Source organism: Castor canadensis, chromosome 17 (assembly GCF_047511655.1).
Source record: "Castor canadensis chromosome 17, mCasCan1.hap1v2, whole genome shotgun sequence".
Classification (NCBI taxonomy): Eukaryota; Metazoa; Chordata; class Mammalia; order Rodentia; family Castoridae; genus Castor; species Castor canadensis.
Genome location: NC_133402.1, coordinates 63,455,502 through 63,474,865, shown reverse-complemented (window position 1 = coordinate 63,474,865; position 19,364 = coordinate 63,455,502). Strand labels below are relative to the sequence as shown.

Genomic DNA, 19,364 nt, shown 5'->3' with positions numbered 1-19,364 from the left:
AGCTAGTGATAATTTGGTGTTACAGCAATGATCTAGAAAATGTATATGTCCTTCATGTATTTGTAGCCAATGAGAGAGAAGTCAGCAATGGAATAGATGACCTGAATCCACTATGAGTAGCAGATGGGATATTGTAGCTAATAGATCATTCCCTGAAGTCATATAACTTGGATAAAATGCCACATACCAACTGTGTGATCTTGAATTTCTCCATCATGAAATAGGATATTCCTATCTCCTTTGAAGGGCCATTGTCAATTGCAAATGAGAAAATAGATGTAAAACACTTAGGATAGTACCTGGCTCACAGTAAGTGCTAAGGTGATAACTGTTGGGTTTTAAAAAATCATTGTTATCAATAAAGCAGTAGACTTGAATGTAGAAGCAGTGGTTTGAGTTTAGTGCTGCTTATAAGATATGTGACTTTGGACAAGTCATATACCAGGGCTTTGGTTCCACATTTTTAAAAATGGGAGCTCATAATACCTAACACAGAGGGTTTCTATAAAGAAAAAAAGTGAGATGCTATGAATTATGGAAATTTTAAAACTGTAACAGCATTGTGGGAGTACCATCTGTTATTTTTATTATTATTTATTGTGACAATTAATTGGCAAGTAGTATATGAACCAGGTTATAAGAAGACAAATCCCTAACCTCAACAATGGCAGAGATTCCTTTTTTCCCCATGATGTTTTGTTATTTACAAAGGTTTTTCCTACTGCATTGTTCATTTCAATTGCACTTTATTCCATGAAGTAAACAGGAGTCACTCAGTATTACAGAGGAGGTTCTGAAAGCATAAATGATTGATCAGGATTGATCTACAGCAGACTGTGAGTAGGACCTGTTGGTCTGACTCCATGTTCAATGTTCTTCCCTCAACTTCCTGTTTCCAAGTTAAATATTTAGAATTGTATAAATGCTTTGATCTTATGTCCCACTTAATTTTTGTCTGGTGTTGTAGGCACTACTTGCCTCTGATGAAATATTTAAATGTTTACATTTTGTGCTTAATATTCACAATGATGTATTTCTAACTTCTAAAATTTTAATTACTTGAAAAAGTAATCATATTTCCATAGCATTATAGTCTTATAATTTCTCTCTCCCTCTCCATCCCTTCCTCTCTCCCTCTCACGCCTCCTCTCCCTCTCCCTATCCCTCTCTCAATAGGGTCTCACTGGACTGCTGGATCTTGCAGTCCTTCTTCCTCAGCCTCCCAAGTGCAGGGATTATAGGCACGACCACCATGCCTGGCTCGCTCACAATTTCTCATTAATAACTTTTGCTGTTTCTTTCTCCACATTGTTCTATCACTGTTTCTCTATAATTTAGTTCCAGTTATATGAGCTTCAATTATACATAAATATTTCAATGATCTTCATTTTAACCTAGTAAGGCCAAGTATCTAGTAGGCAAGGCAATATCCAGCCTTCCATCATTATTAAGTATTTTTTGGCAGTACTGGGGATTAAACCAAGGACCTCACACTTGCTAGATAGGTGCTCTACCTCTTTAGCCACACCCCATCCCACAGTAATTTTTGAAAAGAATGAAAATAGAACAATAAGTGTGGACATGGTGAAGGTTAACCAGTCATGACTGTTTATTGCTCATCCTTCTGATTCTGCATCACACCCTTTCAGATATTTTCTTATATGTAAAAATCATAACAAATCTGGGTTCCCAATTCCTAACTCTTCCTTATAGTTTATTTTTTACCTTTTATTACAACGATTCCAGTCTATTTGAGATGTCCCTAATTCTTTGTCATTTGTGATAGTAATTAGTGATTCTGTTACATTTGTGCTATAACTTCCTAACTGATAATTTTAGGAAGTTGCTCATTTTAGAAGTGCAGAAAAGATTTATTATTTTATTTATTTATTTATTTGCAAGAATGAAGCTTGAACTCAGAGCCTTTACCTTGAGCCACTCTACCAGCCCCTTTTTGTGAAGGGTTTTTCAAGATAGAGTTTTGTGAACTATTAGCCCGAGCTGGCTTCAAACCACGACCCTCCTGATCAGCTAGGATTATAGACATGAGCCACCAGTGCCAGCTTTTTTAAAAGAAAGAACACAAATAACTCTATAATATTATGAAACCACTGTAAATTTTGCTAAATTGTCATGCAGTCATGCAGTCTTTTCACAAATGTTTTTGTATGTACTTTAAATTAGATGTTCTCTGTACCTTTTAACTTGCTTTATGCACTTACTATTATAATCTAACCTTCTTTTCAGGCTTTTAGAATTTTAGTAATGGATGAAAATGTGCTGGATTCTTGAGTTGTTTCTAAATGTTTACTGATATAAATCATGCTTCAGTGAATAATGATTTTTTTTATCTATACAAAGCTTTTCCTATACTCTGAAGTATAGAGTAGGCTAGCTATAAAATAACCACTATAAAATATTCATTAGAATGAATGTCTTCTGGGTCTTTGAAAAAGCACTAGACAGTGGCTGAAGAGCTAAGTGAAGGCAGTTGGGAAAGGATGACCCATCCAACACCTGTGACTTTCTTGGGACAATCAGCTATCCACATGAAACAGGAAAAGATCAAACCCCTTCCACACATCATATAGCAAATAAATTTGACAGAGATTAGAGACCTAAATCTAAAAATCACATTATAAAATTCAGGAGAAAATCTATTTATGACATCAGGATGGAAATAAATTAAATTCATCATTAAAAACTCAAATAAGAAGGCAGAAATTGAATAAATTTTACTTGTAAAACTTTGTATGAAGAAGCCCTATCAACAAAACTAAAAGACAAAAAGTTTAAGGAGATAATGCAATTAGAAGAATGTACTTGAAATCTAAATAAATGAAGAGACTAGTAAATCAGATTCTGTGAAGACCTAATCCCCAAGAAGTCATAGTAGGTAAAAATATAATCCTAAAACTTAGAGGTATCAGAAAAGGCAATACACTTATTTCATTAGAAATGGGAAGCACAAAATACATAATAATGTGATACTTTATGCGTATCCGATTACCAAAAATTAAGAATTCGTCAATACTAAGTGTTGTCTAGAATGTGGAGAACTATTCTAATAAGCTACGGTGGGGGTGTAACCCCTTTAAAGTAATTTGGAAGTACCTGCTAAAAGAGAAGACTCATTTTCCTTATCACTTAGTGGTTCTACTTCTAGGCATTTTCCACTTCTAGAAAACCTTTCCCATGTTTACAAAGACTTAAGTACATGAATGCCCATTGCAGAATTTTAGTAATGGTAGAAAATGGAAAATAACCTAAGTGTCCATCAAACAGAAGGGGAAAAACCCAAATCATGACATGTTCATCTAACAGAGTGCTGCACTGTGGTTTCAGTGAATGGACTAGATCCACTTGTTCATCAACGTAGACAAATTTCAAAAATGCTGATTGCAAAAATGCAGGATGCAAAAAGATATTTATTAAATTTCTGTCAAATTGAAAAATACACAAATAATACCAATTGTTTATGGATAGATATATGTGAAGTATAAGGAAAGACGCAGCTATGGAAGAAAAGGACACTGTCTTTGGGGTATGCGTTATTTCTGGGCAGGGCTGGAGACAGGGACCACTACCCTGACATATCATTTAAAATTTGCTAGAAGCAAAAAATAAACAATAATGAAATGAGGGCATAAATAATACTGAAAGAGAAACATTTCTGATTGAGGATTTCCAAGCTCAGTGCTGCCTCTGAATCACCCAGACCTGACAAATGTCCCTTGATCTCTCAGGAAAGATCAAGTATTAACTCGGGGCTTCGAATCGTTTTTAGCAGAGGATCCCTTCATTCAAAAAAGATGAGACATAAATTCATGGTGTGTAAAGCAGGTGGCATCAAACTGCTGGAGCAGAAGGGCAGAGCACCAGAGCACAGTCCCTGCTTCCCGTTCCTGCCTCTCCACAGGGCTCGCTTAGCTCATCTGAAGGATGCTTCTCCATCTACAGTCCACGTGCCTGCAGCACTGGGGGTTCCTACATGAAGAACAGCCCGGTTCTTCTGACAAGTGCCTGCCACATCCAAGGGATGTGAATAATCATCACTTAACAGGATGAACTCACAACCCAAGTCTTGAATAAGATTCCATCTCATTTTAAAGCATTAGCTCATTATTTATGAAGTTACTTATTAACTCATTCATTGCTGCTCTTATCACTCACTTAACTCGCCAAACTTATCTGGTACATCTTCATTGTTGTTGCTGTTACCATTCTATGTTCCGAACTCTCCTCCTGCCACTTTCCTTCTCTCTTGTGACCTCTGTCCCTTTATTTCCTTCCTTTCTTTCTTTTTCTTTCTTTCTTTCTCTCTCTCTCTCTCTCTCTCTCTCTCTCTCTCTTTCTTTCTTTCTTCTTTCCCTATATCTAAAGCATTTTACCAGGTTCCAAAGGGGCGCACTCTTCACCCTTTCCAATGAGGGACCCAGCGCCCTCCACACCTACTTTCATATCACTCACTTCTTCCTTGATCCCCTGTATTCACTTCATGGTTGAGGCCAGCCAAAAAGGATGAACGTATATACTTCCAAATTCTGAAATCCACAATGTTTCTTAGTCCTTAAAATGCTTTTCTCAGTAGCTGAAATCATGGTGGGTTAGGAGGTCAGCTCCTCCCCAATCAACCTCTGGTTTGGCCAGATGCAAAAGCACGGGTTTATTTTGGGGTTCACATTCTCGCCCTTTGTGTTTATTAATTTTCAAATACACAGTGAATAATTGGAGGAAAGTATGTCTCAAATGAAGCACTAAGAGATTATTCTGAATGCCAACGATAGTTTATCTAAAGCCCCTGTGTCTTTGGGTATCCCAAGTTTACTTTGCTAACCCTGTCACTGCATCCTTCTTCTCTCCCTGGGCTTCTGTGGCCCTGACGTTCATTCTCCTCTCTCTTCAATTGCTCTGTCCTTGTCCCTTCCCTGGCTGTGCCCTTCTTCCCCTTTCCAGCTCTATCCTTGGTCTTCTTCTCTTCTCTGTGGCCCTCACTCCCCAGAGATCCCTCTCCTACTCAGCAAACCATTTCTTCCACACTGGTTATTTTGGAGCCTTTCTCCGAGGCTCTGAACTTTCCACCAAGCACAAGGTGTCTCACAGACACCTTGGACTTAGTGAGCAGAAGCCTCCCAGCCCTCAGTTTTTCTGCCCCTCTGCCCCTGCTCAGTCAGCTACTTCCCACCACATCTTCTCAGTCACTCACCCAGGTGCGACAGCATAAGTTCCTTCTGGGGTTCGTCACTTTGATCTTCCTACTTCACCTTCTCCCTGCCATATGGCTGGTTTATTTTAAGTAAGTATTTGCTGAGTGCATGGGTGTCTCCTGGGTTTGTATCTTTCAGTCTTTCACAGCCACCTCTGTTCACACTGACGTTATCTTGTGTTCACTCTGATAACTGCAGCCTCAGTGTTTCTCTCCATCCACCCCAATCTTGATGCTCCTACAAACAAATCTACATAAGACATCTTTTCTTTCTTCTTTTTGGTAAGAAAAAAACCGATTTATTTTTAAGTAAGTAATACATTCATCTGGCTCAGTGTTCTAAAGATTCTAAGTGGTATGTTAGAAACTGGAAGGGTTCATTCAAGCACCTCTTTGGCTTGCCTGATGTTGTAAGTAGAGGAGAAATAGACACAGAAGTCAGAAGGATGCAAATCAAGAGCAAAATGAAATACAGAGGCTTAGGGACCTCTGCTGGATGCTTTTCATGATCTAGTGAAGAAAGGCAGAAAGCATCAGAGAGTGGGGAACCTTCATGGACCCAGCTTGGAAGGAATGCATATTACTTCTGTCCATCTTCAATTGGCCAGAGCTCATAGGGTCCCACCTTTCAATAATTAAATGTGGTCTGCATGTCTAGCCAGGACCAAAGAAATGGCATGTGTGAACTCATAGCTCTTTCAGCTACTCATGCCAGACATGCAGTTACATACCCCGCTTCTTTGCCTTGACAGTCAATTTTAGAAAGCAGCCATGTAAGTTCATAGAAAGTTTCCTAGGCTCTTCTAAGAGTTGCACAGAATTCTATTAATGCATCTTCAATTCTCCCCCCACCCCATAGCCCCAGTCTTCCATCTGCAATGAATACTCTTATATTTATATGATCCCTCATATGTGCATATAACTCTCAGATGATGTGTTTCTGAATCAAGTGGTATGGACAGTTAATATTGTGATAGCTATTATCAAATTGCCCTTCTTAGAAGAAAATAAACTTTTTCCTGTTTAATCCTGTTTACATAAAGAATCTCAACTTCTCTTCATATTTGAATTAATATGGTTTAAATTTATCTCTGGGGAATTTGAGAGGGGCTTGCAGTCTGGATGATGTCTACCCACTGGGCCTTGCTTTCTCTATCTGTCATGACCCGTCATTGTCTTATTTCCATTCTGGGTTGTTTTTTTTTCTTTTTGTGTCTGATACTGGGATTTGAACTCAGGCCTACACCTTGAGCCACTCCATCAGCCTTTTTTTTGTGGTGGGTTTTTCTGAAATAGGGCCTCACAAACTTTTTACCTGGGATTGGCTTTGCACCGTGTGATCCTCCTGATCTCTGCCTCCTGAGTAGCTTGGATTACAGACGTGAGCCACCAGTGCCCAGTCTATTTCTGTTTGTGCTTCAGCATTTTCTTTCATTTACATTCAATCCTATACCAATCAGAATTCCTTAAATTCATTATTGATCCTCAAGGGTAACTCTAGAATGTAGCTATTTTCATACCTGCAGTGCAAATGAGAAAACCAAGACTCAGAGACATTAAATAAATAAATAAAGCTCATCATCTAATACTTAAATTCATTAATTATTCTGAATTTGTTCCTTCTCCCACTCTGATGTTTCAAGACTAAGTATAACTTGAGGCAATGGATAGGAAATGCACACTCTGGAACAACCTCTAGGCATGTCCTAAAGCTGTCTGCCCCAAACAAGCAAAGTTTTCTTTGAAGTCTCCTATTTTGATGAAAAATGCATACAGATCTTGAATTTCACTGTTTAATATATCTGCATCTATTTTAATATTTAAAATTATTTGCTACTAACTAACTATAGCTGAAATTCCAAGAAGCTGCCAGACTTCTGTGGTTTGGAAATCTTAGCCTACTGGCCCTGGGACAGGCAAACAAACATGGTACCCATAGACAGACTCTCATGCAGCCTTCAAAACCCACCTCATCTGCTGCTTCAAACCATACTGCAGGTCAGCAAGCCTAGCGTGGTGTCTCTGTCCTGGAGAAATCCTAATCACAGCTTACCTCAATGCCCTATACTGCAATTGTGCAGTCTTTCCTTTCTGTGTCCTATAACCTTCATGGAATCAGTCTCGATTTTGTGGAGTATCTTTGAATTCCTTACAGCAAGAAGAGACTTGATAAATTTTTGATGAATAAATCATTGAAGGTGATTGAACATAGCATTATGCTAGCAATTTTTACTTGTCCAAGGGAATCAGTAATTGCCAAAATAACAAAGGGCTAGTCCTCGGTCCTAAATCTTACTTGAAGTAGTTTTGTTAGCCTGGTATTCTCTTGGAATGCATACATTTAGTTTTCCCATGCATATATATCCACATCCCAGTGACGGCCCTGTTGCATTGATTGACACTGGGCATGCCATTAATTTTTTTCTCCTATGTCTGGAAAATGGGATAAATGCATTTGCCAGCAACCACTCAGGAGTGCTGTCAGAACTGATGAAACAATGTTTTTAAAAGACCTCTTTAGAAGGACTATGCCACATGAATCACAGCTCCTTGCTACAGTAGTTATTTTAGTGCTTATTTATTTAGTAGTTAAGTAGAACACTGATATTCTTCCCAGATAAGTCACATTGAGTCACTGTAGTCTTAGTACTTAGACACAAATAAAATTTTGTATCTCTAACCTTCTGATGAACTTGGGAATCGAGCTTGGTACATTCTTTCTTCTCTTGGGAATTTTCCAGTTGGTTCTCTTGGTAAACGTATACCTGAGTCATTTCTAAGTAAGTGGTAAATTTTATATGAGATAAAATCTTAAATGCACTGCATCATTTGAACATATTGATATTTTTCTGCCCTTGTATTATCATTAAGAATTGAACTTTAATGTTATAAAAAAAATCACTGTTTGCATGAAATATAGGTAATGTCTCCATTTCAGAGTCTCAGGTCTATTGTTCCAAATTAGTCATATCTTAGATAATATAGTAGAATGGCTACATATTAAATAATATGAATTTTAAGTCCTGGTAACTGTAAATATAATGTCCAATTGCCACAAAATTCAGGCTCTCCATGGCACTAGCTACAGTGCAAGAGCCCAAAAAGTCATATGGCTAGTGGCCACCATATTGCACCTGTGGTTTTAAAACATTTTCCTCATTACAAAAAGTTCTGTTGGGCACTGCTTATCTGTAAGGTTTGTATCTTAAAAGCCTAAGGAAAGTCCTTTGACCAAAACATTTTTAGTTTTTGGCTTTTTTCCTTCACCCTTTGTTTAGATTTTCCCCTGTATTATAATTTAAAAACTAAACAACTTGTTTTTTAAACAACTTCACCTCTGAGGCCACAATTTTAGCACAAAGTCTGCGGGAAATGACACGTGGAACTCCCATCTGGAGGCTGGTACAGCGGCAGATCCAGACATGGCTGAGAAAGTGTCTGGGCTTGGAGTTACTCCCAGAACTCTGATTTAGCAGTTCCTAAGCCTCCAGCAAGTCTGAAAGGAACACAAATCTGTTTTGTATATACAAATAAACCCTCATGTGCTGCGTGCCTTTCTCAGCCTGCCAGTTTCATCTGGCCACTCCAGAAAATACGATTCAATAGCACATCAGTTAACCTGCAAGCAGGGAGTGGGGCACTCTGATTATTGAAATGTTCTGGTTGAACGATTAACCCAATTTTTGCAGAGAAACTGCTGAGGCCAGGGGTTCTCTGTCAGTAGGGTTGTGCCTCTGGGTGTCTCTCTTCCAGATGATCACAACTGCATGACTTCATTCACTGGAGCTCTGGGTCTAAAACTTTCAGATATGCAATTGCTCTGCTTGCAAACACACCCCCTGTAAGAGTAGATCAACAGTGCTTTTTCTGCCATCTTAGAAAAGAATCAACTTAGAAGGAAAATTAAGATATTCGCTCACATTTTACACAGTTGTGCAACCCTTAGGAGTTCCTCGCAGTAGAGCTGGGTTTGAAAAGACTCTAACTTGAAAATATTTATTCACATATTTTATTTTCTCTAGTAATGAATTCTTATAAAGTGCATACTAGACACCAGGCGATGCTGCATGGGATTTATAAGTATTAATTCAGTTCATCCTTATAAATAATTTATTATTAGGTACAGATAAGGAAGGAGCCTACGGCACAGAGAGGTTAAACAGGCGTCAAAGCCAAGGAGCTGAGGATTTGAATGCAGGCTGTTTGGCTCTGAGTGTCCATCCCCTTAAAGCTACTCCAGATAACTTATGTAACAGAAGGAGCCTAGAGCGTGAGCTGAGATGATTTTTTTTTTTCTCCTAATGTACTGCTCTCTTTTCATGTATTAAAAGCTGAGGTTTGGGAAGTACAGTGAAGTCAAAATATGGATGTGTCTGTTCAAAACAAATTGCAGAATTTCTGGACCAAAGGGAAGATGTGTTAAGAACCCAGAATAAATTATAAAAGGCAAAACCTGATAAAATAAAGCTGATTTTCTGAAAATAAAGCAATGTAACACATTGGTTTTATGTATGGGATGGACAAGTCATTATCTTTACCTTCTGTACTGACTGTTGCATTCAATGGAACTTTTTAACTCAGGTTTTTTAAATGAACAATGTCATAAAAGAAATGGCTAGAATTTAATCATGTGTGCATTAATGCAAGGTCTACAATTTTTCTCGAAGAATGGAATATGCATAGTGAGAGCAAACTAACATTTCATTAGCTCTACTACGCAGCAGGCACTGACCTAAAGCTTTCTTAGTTACATAAGCAAAAGAACTAGAAGCAATTTCTTCCTTTCCTATTACCCCCCCCACACCTATCTGCCAGCTGCCCTTTGTCCATCCCAATCCATCTGGAAGCTGCCATCTTCTCCACAACTCCAGGCCACCACCCTCTCTCATCTGCATCATACCCCCATCACCCAAGTGATTCTCCTAAAGCATGAGTCAGATCATTTCTCATCCCAGCTTAAACTTCTACTTCCACCTTTCCCATTTGGAATGACCTCCCAGAACTCCCCCGATCTGGCCTCCATCTTCTTCAGTCTCACCTTCCTCCCACACTCTCACCTTCACTTGCTCTGCCCAGCCACTCTGGCCTTCTTCTGCATGGCTACACAAGCAGCTGCCTCCTACCTCAGATCTCTGCATGTGTTAATTCTCTCTGCCTGGGATTCTTTTCCCTCCATTCTTCCCCTTGTTTGGACCCTTTTCTGCTTTTGCAGCTCAGCTTAAATGTTACCTGCTCAGAGCATCCTTCCTGTCTACTCTACCGGAACAAATCCCATCTTGTTATTCTCTGTTACAACCCTTTGATTGTTTCCTTCATGGAACTTGAATGACTATTGGTAACTTTAGTTAGTTGGTAGTTGATTAGTTAGTTAGTTTGGTCTAACCCAACACAGAGGCTCCTGGGGGCAGGAACTAGGTCTTGGTCACCACTGCCTCTGGTATTTAGTATAGGACAAGGCATCAAAGAGGTTCTTTATGACTATTGTTCAAACAAATTGAGTAGCCCCACTTGATAGAATCCACTCATTTTTAGAAAATGACACTGAGGTAAACTGTCTAAAGTCACATAGTTAGTGAGCAGCCTACTTTGTTTACAATTCTGATAACAAAATCCCCTCAAGGAGAGAGCCAGGTATGGGCAGAGTAAACTTAAGTAATTTGTGATGGCAAAAAAGAGGGCAGACCCACCCGGGTTCTCTAACATGTATGTTAGAGTACATAACAAACACAGCCAGACCTTGGAAACAAAAACATGGTCTAGAATCCCAGATCTAGAATTCAGCAGTTGCCAGACCTTGACAAGCCAAAGCCTGCACACCTTTGTTTTCTCCTCTGTAAAATGGACTTATTCACCATTTGACCTTTAGTGTTCAGCTTGCATCCTGAATTGAATGACCTAATGATGAGAGAATTAAATGCATGAATGCCCAGCTCTCTCTTCTTACCTGTGGGGACTAAGTGAAATATCCAGTGATGTACCTGGGAAGGAATAGGCACCTGTTAAGAAAACATCTCTTCCTTTCCCCATGATGGCCTCTCTTTTTCTCAGGTGTTTGGTCACAGGTAAAATACGGTCCACATATACCACCTTGGTTTTGCATAAGCCTAGAATCCAGAGAACCGAGGAATGTTCTTACACCAAGAACTTCTCAGGTATAGTCTCCAATCAGTTAATAAACTACATAATGCATTCTGCCCCTACCAGGTAGTAAACCGGGTATCATGTGGGGAAGCAAATCAATATAACAGCATGTTCTTTTTGCTGAACAAGTTCACCTCTTACTAGAAGAAACTAGAATAACATGGGAGAAACAGTTGTCAGGACAAAAAGGCATAAGTCCATTGACCTTATCAAGAACAGAAGTGGGTAGGAAATAGGTCTGTTATTCTCCCTCTTTTTATATGTCGAGCATCATGTTAAATGCTTAGAGGTGTGTGCACTGGCAGACTAATTTTAGAAATCTTGCCACAGACTCCATCCTTTCTGGAAAAGAGAAAGCTTGTGTAGGAACCAGAACTCATGCGTGATAGGCCCAGGAATTGTCATCTACCCAAAGTCATCCAACCTATGACATGTCAGTGCTCAGGGCCCCTAAATTTGGTATGAAAAGATAAAGTGAACCGATCATCATATCCTACTTCCCATGGGTTTGAACCATGGTAAGCCAAGGTAATTAATAGGGCAGGAGATACTATAAGAGCAAGGCCACATAGGACAAGGAGAGAGCTGAGAATGTAGCAGAGAATGTAGCATGGTGGAGGTTGGGGTCAAGCTGACCTATTCCTTTACTGACTAGCCCAAGGGGCTATGGCATCAATGGGTTGCCTGATTAGCTCGGGAAAGAGGACCATGTTGAGTTAGGGGCTCCTATTTCCTCTACTTTCCCTTTCCTAAATATGAATTAGATAAGCAGAGTTGAAGGACCAGTGTGGGGAAGAGAAGAGAGTCTGTGACAATGTCCAATGAGGCCCAAAGTGAAAACTGGATCAAGAGAAGCTTTTCTTAATTTTTACCTAAATAATCCTTAGGGTAAGCACAATTCATTCCAGTTTAATAGAATTGACTCTCAGAAGTAGTTTTTTATTTTCTTTCCAATTGAAAAATATATATTGAGTGTTGGACTAGACCCTGGGAAGGACAGAAGTGATACAGAGTTGATTAAGGCATCATTGTGATCCTTGATAAGCTTCTGATTTAGTGGGAGAAGTGGTCAAACAGAAACTAATAATCATCCAAGTGTGTCGTGAATCATAGATGCTACAAGGAGGGTCCTACATGCTACAGAAGCACAGAAGGAAGAATGGTCAGTTTGGAACTAGGAGGTCAGTAACTTTTGAGACCCAGCTTCAGAGAGGAGTGAGAAAAGGCATGCAAGGGGAAGGACATTATAAATTATAGTTGCAAAACCCATGTACACCTGAAGGATTTTGATGAGTGCTCTAATGGTGAGAATGTCTTATTGGTGAAGCAATGAACAGCAGTGTGTGTGTGTGTGTGTGTGTGTGTGTGTGTGTGTGTGTGTGTAAGAGAGAGGGAGAGAGAGAGAAAGAGAGAGAGGAGGATGGGGGAGGAGAGAGAAGAAAGGGGAGCGGGGAGGGGAGGGAGAAAGAGAGTGAAAGGATAAGAGGCAGAGAGAGGTAAAAAAAGATGGATGAGGACGAGTCTAGGACAGTTTTAGAAATTAAATAGGTTTTTTTCAGATTACCAAGTATATAGCAGATACTGGATTCAAGAATGCTTACATCTCATTTCATTGTACTTCATACCTACTCATACTTGTTTTTTGGCCAAGTTTATTTTAACACTTAAATAAAACCAAGGAAGAAATGCCAGAAAAATCCATTTTTATCTTCTAATGCATTTTTCTACAGTCTGGAAAATAATTTAAATGTTGGAATAGGATAAAATAGGAAAAGTGAAGACCAGTTTTCTATTTTTTTTTAAATTTGGGAAGCAGTTTAAATAAATTCTTGTCAGCAGTCAAAACATTGGAGCACTACCCATTCTTTTGATCAGGTATTTTTGTAAGTTCAAAATATGAGAATGAATCATTATTCAAAATAAAATAAACTGTTTTCTAGACAGATTTCATTGAGTATTTGTGTTTGTTGTTAGCAATAAGATGAAAATATATAGCTTTTACATTTAAAATATTATTTTACATTAGACTACACTTATGAATTTCTAAATTTGCACTTGAGAAATGCATTCATGTCTGCTAATTTAATAGCATGTGAATACAGGCTTCGGACAATATTAGCAAAAGTGACAATAACTGCTTTTTCAAAAACATTTTTAATGACCTAAAGGAATGTATTTCTAACTGTACTTTTGTCTTTTCTGACAGATGACATTTGACCCAGAAATCTTCTTCAATGTTTTACTGCCACCAATTATATTTCATGCAGGATATAGTCTAAAAAAGGTAAATCTATGAAGCGAATCTTCTTTTTTTAATCATTAAGTAGAGAATTTTTCCAGTACTTATAAAAAAATAGCTATTTTATGGGATTTCCAACTTACTGAGAATGTCTTTGTCATGGTTATGTAATAAAGATTCTAACCTGACATACTTAGAATTCTTTTAAACCTATTTTGCCCAAATACAAGTCATTAGCTACTGAATCCTCACAATGTGACTAGTCTGAAGTAAGATGCTCTGTGACTGTAAGATGTGCACCAGATTTTAAAGATTTGGCATTTTAAAAAAAGAATGTAAATCATCTCAATAATGTCTTATATTGATTTCACATGCAAATGATAGTATTTATATATTGGGATAAACAAAACACCAAAAAATTCATTTTAATGGGGCTATGAGAAAAAGTTTAAATGACACAGCGACTCAAGTTCTTTTTCTGCTGGATGCCATGATTACAGCCAGAGTTTGCTTATGAGTTAACAGTGGGTTTATCCATCAGGGTATAAAGCCAAGAATGTTATTGAGGTTCATGGCAAGAAAGCCCAGTTTTCAGTTTCTGTGTACTCACCCAACAATACTTAGGCATCGCCTGTGTATATTTCATATGTTAGTAACTCCTGCAAGAGTTTAAGTGATGGTGTCCCCAGTGCCACAGAAGGAGGCTCTGACTTGTAGGTAACATGGCTGCTTTTCTACTCCCTGCTCCCATGCTGGGGACTCCTAGAGTCCTCCTCCCTTTGCCTTGTCATCTTAGCAGCCTGGCAGCTACTTCCTCACAAACCTGATTTTTTTTGTATGAACTCCAGGCTCCCTCTTGCTGTCAGTACTGGCTACTTCGCTCCTGACCAAAGAAATAGAAGGGAGTTTTCCTAAACAAGCATTTGAAAAGAAAAAGAAGGCTGCATGTATTCAGATCATCCTTCTTCATCTTCCATCCCCAACACTAGACATCATTTTGTTTGTGATTCATTAAAATACTTAAGCTTTTGAAAGTTTGATTACATCACCTTTGGAAAATATACAAAAGTCAGGGCAATCAGAGACACAATAAAAGTCAAAGGCAACTTAAATTTCTCAGACTAGTATTTTTAACAATGCTAAAGGTGTGATGTTTACAACAAAGATTCTTAAAGACTCTCTCACTGATCATCCCAGACCCCTCTATAGTCATTGTCCAGCCCTTCCATCTGTCTGTCTCAGATCCAGCTGGCTCTGGTCTCATCCCTACCTTGTCAACTTGTGGATGATATTTTTCTCTTTCCTTTTCCCCTATCATTTGCAGTGAAATTCCTTAAGTCTCTATGGGCACCATAAAGCCAAGCATGAGGTTCCAAAAACAAAATTTGCCTAAACCATGAGAGAAGAGAGGGCCTGTGTCTAGCACAAACTTATTTTTATTTCCAGTTACACTAAGAAATGCAGACGTATTCTATGACATACTATTTTTTCTCCACAGAGACACTTTTTTCAAAACTTAGGATCTATTTTAACATATGCCTTCCTGGGAACTGCCATCTCCTGTGTCGTCATAGGGTAAGTTATACTCAGAGCTTGAGTTTTGGGTGACTGGAGGTTGGTGATTTGAGGGAGGGACCTCACACTTCTTGGACTCCCAAGAACAGGCTGGGCCAGTTTTCTATTTTGGAAAGTGCTCGCATCTGGGTTTGTTTTGTTTGCTTAGCTTTTTTCGTTTGTTTTGTTGCCATGCTGGGGATGGAACCCAGGGCCTTATTAGTGCCAGGCAAGCACTCGACCACTGAGCCACAAGCCCAGTGCCAGTATAGCACATCTTCACACATTTTTCTGACTCAGTTCCAAAGCTTGCGTTTCTTCTGACAAATGCAAGGCTTCAAAGCAGAGCAAACTGCAGTTGAATTGCTGGATTTTCTCTGTGAGTGTTGGACTTCTGATCCAACACTTACAGAGGAGAATGTGGATCTTTGGCTTGAATTATGCAAACATATTGCATTCTCTTTAGCTTGAATTTGTAGACATGCTCACTGTATTTTTGCCATCAGCTTTACAGGACCTTACCTATAGTTGACAAAAGTAACTATATGCCAAGCGTTTTCTTTCTAAAGGAAAGTTTACGAGAGAGCAATCCGAACCAAATATGTCCAAATATCTGCAGAATTGTATATTGCTGGAGTGCTTTTTGGTCAATACACTGTAGAATATGAACTTTTTTCTGTATATTTTATTGGCTATGCTGCTGAGCCCTAAGTCAAACTGCCTAGATTCTGGCTTGCAGTTCATCATAAAGCAAAGTGCAGTTCAAAATGGCGAAACCTGTCCAATTCACTTCTGACACTATCGAATAAAGTAAAGCTCCACTGCAGAAAATGTCCAACTGCTCTGACCGTGGTGATGCAGACTTTTAAACTGTGTATTACACACAGACTATCCTGGATTTTTACCGCGTGTAACTGTTATCACCCTAACACAAGAAACCAATGCTGAACACAGGCACTAGTCATGCCTCCAGCCCTTTCGTACGCAGTGCTTACTGTGTGCCAGTGAAGGCTGAGGAGGTGGCAGGAGGAGTCTTTACTCAAACCCGGAGGCAGGGAGATTGTGTGTTGAGCACTGCTCAATTCTTGTTGAGTCAAGGCTAGAGCAGCTTGAGCTGTGTTACATGGAAATGCTCAGCATGGTTAAGGCAGAGAAGGAGCTAAGGATTGTAGCACCTAAGAGTAGAGGCTTGCAGAAATGCAGATGGGAGAGGAGCCTCTTTAAGTCCAGATACCCATATGGTTTTTAAACCGCTTGTGATCCGAGAGAAGCTGTGTGCCTGATCTCTCCAACAGCGTGTTCTGGGGGCATTCTCCTGTCCTGTGAGTACACCGTAGCTTTAATACTCAAATCTGAAGACTGGCGAGGGCCATAGAGATCTGTAATTCAAGCTGCTCATTCTGAAGACAAGGCATCTTGACAGATGAATGAATTAGGTCAGTCTCATCAAGGAGAAGTAGGGCCATGGTCAAGACGTCATGGTCAAGAAGTTAGAAGTTCAGCTTCTGACCTGCCAGGTAGTGTCATTATCCCCTTTCCCTTGAGCAATTTCTCTTGAATTCCTGTACATCCCCGAACGCTGTTCCTGCACATTCACATAGGGTCTGAGATGTGTGGCTTCTCAGAGTGATTGCTGGCTTATAGCAAAGACTGATTTTTAGCAGTTTTATAATATGGGGATGTGTAATTTATAATGGATACAAATTTCAAAGTACTAGACTGTAACAAATTATAGCATAGTCAAGTTTCAACATCTGACTTCAAGTGTATCTACATGTATTTATATTATATACTTTCACTATTATAAAATCTACATTCTTTCAAATTTTATATCCTGTAAAAAGGAATGATTTATGATATGTATATATATACATATATATATATTTTTACTTATAATTACAGTGCTCTTAATATTTCAATTTAAGAGCTCTGATGATTTTCATATGCTGGAATTAAGAACTTCTTATTTGATCTAAAGGTACAACTAGCAATATACAAGTGATTTGAATAATCTAAAAGGTTTGAAATCTTTCAGAACCGTATTCTTTGAACTGGGTATGGTCCAAACAACAAAGCTTATAAGATGCCTTCTCACTGTTGGTCATTAGATAGACGTCCATGCGGGATAAATAGCTTAAGCAGTTTACGATCTTATCTAGCAAGGTAAGAGAGTTTTATCCGCAACAAGGTCAGATTTATACTTTAGGAAGGTCATTTTGGTGACCATATGGGGAAGAGACTTTAGAATGGGGAAAGGTATCAGTCAGGGGGTCATTTAAGAGGCAGTTTCCACAGGCCAGGTGGGAAATGAGGAGTGCTTAGACTCAGGCAATGGCAGAAAAGATGGATGTGGAATCATCTGTTTGTTGAAATCCTGGGGGAAAATGATACTACCCAGGGGAAGGGTGTGAAGGTGGAAAGCAGGGGAAATCAAAGGAACAGTGCTATTTGAAGAAAAGGAAGGGGTGCTCAGAAGGGGACAAAGAAGAATTGGGAATCGCCACCCACCCAACCAGAAATCAAGTCAATAGAGCTTGTATTTTGGAAGTTGAGGAAGAGGGAGAGTCGACAGTGTCTAACACAGAGGAGGTCAAGTGAAATAGGAATCTTGGTGTCCATTGGATTTGACCCTTGGGAGCTAAGGGTTGACTTTATTCTTGTTCTATGGGTAGAAATGAGGGGAGCATATTGTTTTGAGTAGGGTATGGTAAAAGACAAGAATTTATTTTTATGCTATCAATCTTTGTATACAATCTCAGAGCTTTGCAAAGAAAGGTACATTAAGAACAAACTGGTTAATTTTTTTTTCCATTTGTACAGGGGTAATGCACTGTATTAAATATGTAAGGTCTTATCTACGTGGGTTTGATTACAGAAACTAATAAAGTATTCTCTAAATAAAAAAAAAAAAGAACAAACTGGTACTTTCATAGCTTGGTGATCCCATTATATGAGGTACACCCAGACCTTGGAAAATGACTGCTTATAGTTTTTCTGTTTATTAAAACTATAGTTTATAGTTTTTCTGATATATTAAAGGTGTAAAGAACAACCACAACCATTTACTAAATGTTCAATGCATACTGTGCCATTTAAACAAAGAGCTTTGCATGGTTTATCTCATTTAATCCTTAAAATAATCCTGTTAAGTAAATATTATTTGTTACCCTCACTTAACAAATGAGACAATTAAGTATCAAAGAGAATAACACAGTGGGAAGTAATAGAGCTCGGATTAGTAACTAAATACTTTGGCTCCAGAGTCAAATTCATAATGCCAAAAAAATCTTGTTTTACTTCTACTTGTTGAAAGTTATCACTGAAAAATAAAATCCTGTCAATCAATCAAAATTCACTAACAGGCTACAGGTTTCTTCATTAGCCCAGTAGGAGTTGTTGTAGACATGAGAGGGTTTTTTTTTTTTTTTCAATTTGGAAACTCTATCCATAAAGAATTAAAAAATTTTTTTCTCAGTACTGGGATTTGAACTCAGGGCTTCACACTTCCCAGGCAGTCACGCTGACCCTTGGCCACACCCCCAACCCAAGAATTCACATTTCCGAGAGGAGGAAGAGGTGTCTGGATTTATGCTGATATACTCAGGCTTGCTTGACTTGGGCAGGAGGAAGGATCCAGCAGTCAGTTAGATGGGACTTCCTGAGAGTGACTCCAGGGAGAAAGTGGATCCCGGGAAGTCACTTAATGGAGAAGAGTTGATGCAGTCTGATGGCCAGTGCCATCAGAGGCATTTGTGCTGGTGTGTGTGGGGAGCACTGTGCACACCAGGATGGAGAGGAGGTTTCACACAACAGTCAGAAGAGGTGGGACCTCACAGACTGGAGTGTAGAAAACAGAAGGACATGCAGAAACTCACAAGCATGTGGAGGCCATGGAGAGTGACTGTGGGGCAGGAAGGAAGCTCAGCTAGTGAGCCATGGTCCTCTGTAGGTAGAGATGTTCCTGGTCAATCTGCACATTGACTTTGGAACTAGACTCAAGCTTTATAAGAACTGAAATCCTTGAGTTCATTTAAATGTGTTCTTGCCCAAGTTCTTGCCCAGTATCATTCCAGAAACTTGATGTAAGTCAGCTTTCAGATTACATGGGAAAGTTCAACAGTATTCCTTCGTGTAATATTACCAGGGAAACCTTTTGAGCTGTTTTCATTCTGGGTTTTAAGGATCAACTGTTCTTAAAGAATTCAACTACCTTGCTTACTGTCA

The 19,364-nt window shown here is 39.0% G+C and overlaps 1 protein-coding gene across 1 annotated transcript in view; it reads left to right on the top strand.

Annotated features, from left to right (window-relative positions):
• The window catches only part of Slc9a9 (solute carrier family 9 member A9), a 511,055-nt gene that overhangs the window by 29,679 nt on the left and 462,012 nt on the right, over positions 1-19,364 (top strand). Inside the window, exons 3-4 of the mRNA XM_074059491.1 lie at positions 13,554-13,631; positions 15,085-15,161. Of these exons, the coding sequence (XP_073915592.1) occupies positions 13,554-13,631; positions 15,085-15,161 (155 nt within the window). The remainder of the gene's footprint in view (positions 1-13,553; positions 13,632-15,084; positions 15,162-19,364) is intronic.